At 45.8% G+C, this 7,334-nt stretch overlaps 1 protein-coding gene across 2 annotated transcripts in view; it reads right to left on the bottom strand.

Moving 5' to 3' along the window:
• Positions 1-5,493: 5,493 nt before the first annotated feature.
• Rasgrf1 (Ras protein specific guanine nucleotide releasing factor 1) overlaps positions 5,494-7,334 on the bottom strand; it is a 123,769-nt gene continuing 121,928 nt past the window's right edge. For both annotated transcript variants that reach the window (XM_017795673.1, XM_017795674.1), the window contains one exon: positions 5,494-6,810. In XM_017795673.1, coding sequence (XP_017651162.1) covers positions 6,718-6,810 — 93 coding nt within the window. In that variant the 3' untranslated portion in view covers positions 5,494-6,717. The remainder of the gene's footprint in view (positions 6,811-7,334) is intronic.

Below are 7,334 nucleotides of genomic sequence, written 5' to 3'. Positions count from 1 at the left end.
AGGTAATACATCCTGGTAGGAGCAGGTGGCAGAGCAGAACTTCTCACCTTGTGCTCCAGGAAGTGGAAAAAGGAAGAGGAAGGGCCTGGGCCCCACTGTCCCTTTCAAGTATGTCTCCAGTTGCTGGGGAGATCTTCTAGGCCCTACCTCTCGAAGTTCCCATCCCCTCCCAACCATGTTGCTGTGAGGAGCCAAGCCTCCATCAAATAAGCTTTGAGGGACATTTAAGACCTAAACTACAGCAATCCAGGTTTCAGGTCAAGAGAATCCAGCCCCAGTCAGCCTCAGCAGCACCTTACTCAGGTCCTCATGGTACTTGGGATTCTGTCTTGGGTACTTTTTAAAAATTTACGAAAATTGACGGACCTTCCACCCTTCACTAGAATGTAGGGCAGGGACTGCGCTTGCTCACTGCTAGGTCAGGAGTGCCCAGCAGAGGGCTTACTACTGAGGCCTCTGGGTATTTTATGAACAAGTTATCAAACCTTGCCCTGTGCAATCACCTGAGCTTTAACAGTTGGTTCATTCTTCTCAGCAGCTTACTGCAACTGCCCTGGCAGACGTGAAGATAATCTAAAGAGACTCTTGTGTCCCTCAATCTGGCTATCAGATTAATGAAATAATGGACATCAAGAAATGGGAATTTCCCCAGGGATCCCACTAGCCAGTGAGGGAGCTTCTCTCACAGAAAGAGATTTACAACTTGGCAGACCACCTTGCCAGATCAAACTGAAGCCCAGACAATGATGGGTCAGTGATGGGCAGGGCCATACCTGGACGGCTTAGAAGTGCATATCCCTAGCCTTCTATTTAAACTTTAATCTCACTTGAGGACCTAAAAGATGGACTTGGGGGGGGGGCGCTCAATCTCTGTGTATCTTCTCGATGTGGCCACACTGAATAAATCTCCTTTTTCTTCCTTTTACTATTAATTTGGCTGTTTTAATTGGCTTCTTGGGGGCAGGTGACCAAACTTGACTTCTGGGGATACAGAGAGTGATTCCAAGTTCGATAATATTACCAGGCAGGTACCATCCCTATCTTCATTTTACAAATGGAGAAACTGAGGCATAGGGTGGTTCTGTAACTTGCCTGAGGTCATACCGGCTATGTAGTGAAGCTTGGATTTGAACTTGAGCAGTCTGGCTCTAGAGCAGAGGTTCTCAATCTCAGCCTGTTTGGAGGCAGGGAATTCACTGTAGTGGGGCCATCCTGTGCTCTATAGGATGCTGAGCTTCATCCTGGTCTAATAAATGCCATAGCTCCCTTCTCCGACTGTGACAATTAAAATTGTCTCTGAATCCCACCCACCCCTTGATAATTGCTACTTTAAAGTGTTGAGTTGCTCTCCCTTCCTGCCGTCTTATAACAGACCATTGAATAAAAGTTACAGGAGGCCATTGTTTAGGTTCTCCCTGGGTCCCAACAGACTAGACTGCAAACCAAATTAGAGTCACTCACATTCAGGTTTCATATCACAAAACCCAAACTAAGTTATTTATTTCACCTGCAAAACAACAACAACAAAAAGTACAGGAGAAAGGAGAGATGAAAACCAAATTCTTATAGACTGGTTACAGTGTAATGAAGTTCCCTTTGTCTTAATCCTCACACCCCAAGTCACCTGATACTAATGAAGCAACTGTTTTTCCTATTGTTCTATCTGCTCTTCCCCTTTTATAAGAAAAGACCATCCAGCTTTTTTTTTCCACTATATTTATTTTGTGTGTGTGTGTGTGTGTGTGTGTGTGTGTGTGTGTGTATGTATTGGGGGCAGGTGGGTGTAGGCTCACACATAGGTGTGGAAACCAGAGGTCAACCTCAGGTGTCATTCTTTGGGTGCTGTCTGCTTTGTGTTTTGAGGCAGGGTCTCTCACTTGCTTAGGGTTCACTAATTTGGTTAGACTGGCTGGTCAGCAAGCCCCAGGGATCTGCCTCTGTCTCTGCCTCCCAGGCATTGGCATCATAGGAATGTGTTTCTGTGCCTGGCATCTACATAGGTTCTGAGATTGAACTCAGGTCCTCATGCTTGCGTAGCAACTACTTTACTGACCGAGTATCTCCTTAATCCTGTCTCTTCCTCCTCCTCCTTCTCCCCCTTCCCCTTCTTCCTCTCCCTTCTCTTCCTCCTCCTCTCTTTCTCTTCTTCTTCTTTTTTTTCCTCCCCTCCCCCCTTCTCCTTCTCCTTCTTCTGCCCAGGCTTGACTATTCTGTCCTCCTGCCTCAGTCTCCTGAGTGTTGAGATTATAGGTGAACCCCACCACACCTGGCTCACCACACCTGTGTAAAGTACTTTACAACGAGTCTCCCTTATCTGAAGTACTTGAGACCAGAAGTGTTTCATGTTGAATATTTTCTGTATTTTGAAAAATTTGCATATACTTAATGAGAGTCTTGGGGATGAAACCCAAGTCTAAACATGAAATTTGTTTTGATTTCATATGTACCTTATGTGCATAGCTTGTAGGCTTTTGACTGGGACCCATCTCATGAGATCAAATATGGAATTTTCTACTCATGGAATCAGCTGGCAACCAAGACGTTTTGGACTTTGGAGCATTTTATTTTTTAAAGATTTACTTATTTTATTTTATGTGTGTGAGTGTTTTGCCTGCATGTATGTAAGTATACCATGTGCATACAAAGCCCACAGAAGGCAGAAGAGAGCGTCAGATCCACTGGAACTGGAGTTAGAATGGTTGTTGGCTGCTATGTGGGTGTTGAGAACAGAAGCCAGGTTCTCTGCAAGAACAGCCATTGTTCTTAACAACTGAGTCATCTTTCCAGCCCCATTTTGGGGAGTTTTTGATTTGGGGTTTTCATATCAGTGTTGCTTGGTTTGTTGTTAGCTCATTTAATTCTTCTAGTAAGGCGATCCCCTTTTCACCCTCAGGTTTTCAGATGAAGACATTGAGATTCTGAGAGCTCATCTATCCAGCAAGTCTTGTATTAGTGACTTTTCTTGTTGCTGTGACAAATCCCTGACAGAAAGCAATTTAAGGGAGGAATGGTTTATTTTGACTCATAGCTCAGGAGATACAGCCCATTGGGGCAGGGAAGGCATGGTGGCAGAGGTGTGAGGCAGCTGGTCACATCAGTCCAGTCAGGAAGCAGAGATAGATGAAGGCTGGGGCTCAGCTGGCTTCCTCCTTTCCTCCTTTGTGTTTAGTCCTGGTGTTTCAGGAAAGATCAGGAAGGACACGCAGAACATACAGGAAGCAGGTATTTTATCTAGGCTGCAGCCTTGTTCCAGAGAGAGACTCCTGTCTCAAAGTTCTGAGCCCCAAGGGGAAATAGCACATACCTTTTATATCTTAGGCATTGGGTTACAGTGGGAAGGAAACTAACCCACAGCCTCAAAATTAGGCAAATTATTATAAATTTAGAAAGAAAACAAATGTTAAAAAAAATCCTCTGTCTGAAAATCATTGCAGAAGTCTCCATCTGAGACAAACAGAATAGAAGAAGTTTCATCAGGACCCAAGGCCATTGTTTCTAGTTAGCTGTGTTAGAGTCCCAACCACAAACTTGTCAGCTAAGAGTTGCTGACAGAGACAGAGGGAGAAAACAAGGATTAAAATCCATGTCTTCCTTAAATATTCCACTTAGCTACGTCACTGGCATTCAGCCACCCACATGCAGGGTCACATCTTTCCTCTTCACTTAGACCTCTGGAAACACCTCCCCCTGATGTGTGTCTTCTAGGCGATTCCAAGTCCAGTCAAGTTGACAATGAAGATGAACTATCCTGGTGGTGAAGCTGGCAGTTAACTCTAGGTCTTATCCCTTGGAGACCCCTCTCTCTCCACTCTGCCTTTCCTTTAGTCCCAGCATGAATGGGAGTGAGGAGGAACACTGCATGGCGGGAAGAGGAGAGCAGTTACAGAGGAAGCTGGCTGCAGGTCCCAGGAAAAGCAGCCTCAGAAAGCACCAGAAGTGGATCACATCTTGTAGTAGGCTTCTTATCTGTGACTGATGGCAGTGGTCATGGGCGATAGTGAGAAGACTTCTGAGATGGCTGGTGGGCCAGAACTCTCAATGAAGGGATCATGTGGTAACAGCCTGCCTTCTCTAGGGGGTAGCATTCAGGTCTTTCCCACTTGGTGATCTCTGTTCATCTTCCTCTGTCGTTCCTGGGGGGTTTTATGGGGAGCTATATCTGCAGACACTTCGCATCTCCCCAGCCTTGGGTGCCCCCCTCTTTGGGAAGCCTTTCCCCTGGGTTTCTAATTAATTAATCAATTAATTAATTAATTAATATTATTATTTATTTATTTGGTGTGTGTGTGTGCTTGTAAGCATGCACACATGTGCATATGTCACAGCGTGTATGCGGAGTTCAGAGGACAACTTGCAGGAGTCAGTTCTCTCCTTCTACCATGTGGGTCCTAGGGATGGAACTCAGGTTGTCAGTCTTGGTGGCAAATACCTTTGCCCACTGAGCCGTGTTGCCTACCTCCCTCCAGGCTTCCTATGGCTTGATTTCCTCTAGTCTACCTCCATCTATTTTCCAGTAACCTGAACACCCTGCGCACTCATGCTAGCATTTCTCAAACATGTAAATTCTCTCTGGCATAAGCAGGTCCTTCTGCAAGGTCCCTTTCCACCCTCTCTGCCTGCCGAGTCTTCTTTCCTCACTCTACATCCTCACGTCTCTGTGGAGCTTTATCACGCTCCTCAGCTTTATCCCAGCACACTGGCTGTTCCTCCTTGGTGTTCACAAGGTATTTTCTGTACCGGTCCCTGACAGCATGGCTTAAATACTGTCTCTTTAGTCACTTAAAAATGGCTATACATTTTTTTTCTTCTCTTCCCATTGAGAAGTACCTATACCTCTTCCTGGTGCTTGACCTTCATTCTGGTGATACAGAATGTTGTGTGACAGTTTGAAGCTTCTGAGTCTGGCTTGTAAGAAGCCTTGCAGTTTCTTCTTGAGATGGAGTGGTTACTCTTGGGACACAGCTGCCACATCTTGAGAAGCCCAGGTCACATGAGGAGGCCACATGTGTGGATGATCCTGTTGACAACTCCAAGCAGCCCCTGGCAAACATCAACTTCCGGCTGTGTGAGGCCACCATTTTGGATACCTGGTTCAGTGGTGCTTTCAGATGATGGTAGCCCTGGCTACATGACTGGCTATACTTCATAAGAGTTCTCAAGCAAGAGCTGCTGGTGGGGCCCAGTCAACTTAGAATTGTAGAAAGTAAAGCAAATGGTTTAACCCATTGTTTTTTTCTTTCTTTATGGCTTTTTTGGGTGGTTGTTATTGAGACAGGGTCTCACTATGTAGCTCTGGCAGATATGGTCTGTTTTTGGTACAATAAGTAAAGGAACAGTCAACCTGGTCAGACTACTACTGGTTCCCAAAGCAGGGAGGGTGTGACCCTCTCACTCTGGATTTCTGGTTCCAGCCCAGGGCCTGGTCAGGAACAAGCAAGCGTTCATCTAGTACTCCTTGGGTGAGTGAATGAAACCCATCAAAACTCACTGTTCACCCTGAGATAGAATAGATTTATTAGCAAGAGGTAATCAGGAAACATATAGTTTTACAAAAAATGGAAATTTTCTTTTTTCCAAACAAGCTGTAAGTTGAAATATTTTAGGACTTGAAATAGAATTCTCATACCACTAGGTATTGCTTACAGCAAAAGTGTCTGTCTGTTGTAGTGGAGCATGCCTGCCACTTCTGAGTGAACCTGTGTTCTCTCTACTGTACAATGTAAAAAATTCGTGGTAGTATTCACAGAATAAGCACTACGTTACTATATTCCTGCTAGAAGGCATTTAGACAGGACTACAGTATATGCAATAAAAACACTTGGTTATTAATTTCCTAATTCTACATCGTGGGACTAATTATCACAAGGTATACAGACTTAGAGCATCTCAGTATAAGCTTGTAGTGACTGTTAGGCGGCTGAAAGAGAAATGACATTGTTCCCGCCGCCCCCCCCCCCCAAGTAGATGCTGGGCAGCGGTAGGTCAAGGTCGCCCTGACTTGGTGTTGTGACTCCATTTTCCTTGAGAAGTTCTAGGGCCGTGTCCACTCCTACTGAGCCTGCTTTTCATGCTATCTGGTATTAATCTTAGAGCAGGGAGCAGCATGGTGCTGGAAGTGGCGACATTGGTGCAAGGGGCATGGTTCTCAGCTGACAGGACTCCCTTCCAGCCAGGTTTACTGGGAGACAAACGGGGAGTTTTGAGACCTGCGATTTTGGCTGAAGAAGCTGCTTTGGAAATTGGCATCACCATCAGCGGGAAGAGGTGTCAATGACCTGACTTGCGGGTGTGGCTTCCCCCTCCCCCCTCCCTCCTCCCCCTACCCAGTTATAACAACTACATGGAACATGCTGGGAGGATGCCTGGGTGGCGGAGCCGACCCAGAGGCCTGGGCTGGGACGGACGAAGCGGGACTGGAGGTTGGGACTTGGGACACGTGGGTTCTGTCTCCTCTCTGGATTGGATTTAGGGCCTGCGAGGGCTGACAGGGAGTACAGCTGTTTGAAGAAACAGGCTCTGCAGGGGGTGGGGGCGGGCAGAGTCTGAGCTGGTGCAGAAGTTCGTATTCCGGTTCTACGGGAATCTAAGAACAAGAATGGATTTGTATTCTTGGAGGAGCACATACTGAAGAAGAAAACCCAGAGGAACCAAACGAATATGTACAATATCATATAGCAGGTGTCCACAGGAGCGGCTGGGGCTGCGCTGGCTTCAGCTTCAGGTGGGGAGTTTTGGTTCTATTCGGAGAGAAGACTCATAGAGACTTTCTTCATCCATTACAAAAGATTGGTCCAGTAAGTACTGAGTTACCTGAAATGAGAAAAGGCAACAAGAGAGTTACAGGACATCCAGCACTGGGGACTGTCTCCTGAGAACCGAACACTTTTTTGTTTTGTTTGAGACAGGGTCTTAGCCAAGGTCTATAGCCAAGGCTGGCCAGGAACCCATTATGTAGCCAAAGCTAGTCTTGAACTTGAGGCAGTCCTTCTGCCTCAGCCTGCCAAATGCTGGGATTACAGATGTGCACCATCATGTCTGGTGGAAACATTTTTTGTAGGCTCAGGATGCACGACATGTGGTAAGAAATGCATTCTGTAGTTTTTTTTTTTTTTTAATTCTTGAGACAGGGTCTTGCCGTGTTATAAAGCTAGCTATTAGTCTCAAACGCAGGATCCATTGCTGCAGCCCCCCAAGTGCTGGCACCACATGCTTGGCTGTGTTTTGTCATCTTTCCTTCTATCATCTATCTATCTATCATCATCTATCTATCTATCATCTATCTATCTATCATCTATCTATCTATCTCTCATCTATCTATCTATCTATCTATCTAT

Source organism: Nannospalax galili, unplaced genomic scaffold, assembly GCF_000622305.1.
Source record: "Nannospalax galili isolate Female #2095 unplaced genomic scaffold, S.galili_v1.0 scaffold28, whole genome shotgun sequence".
In the NCBI taxonomy this organism is placed as follows: domain Eukaryota; kingdom Metazoa; phylum Chordata; class Mammalia; order Rodentia; family Spalacidae; genus Nannospalax; species Nannospalax galili.
Note: the sequence above shows the minus strand (reverse complement) of the source record. Positions and strands in the feature narration are given on the sequence as shown.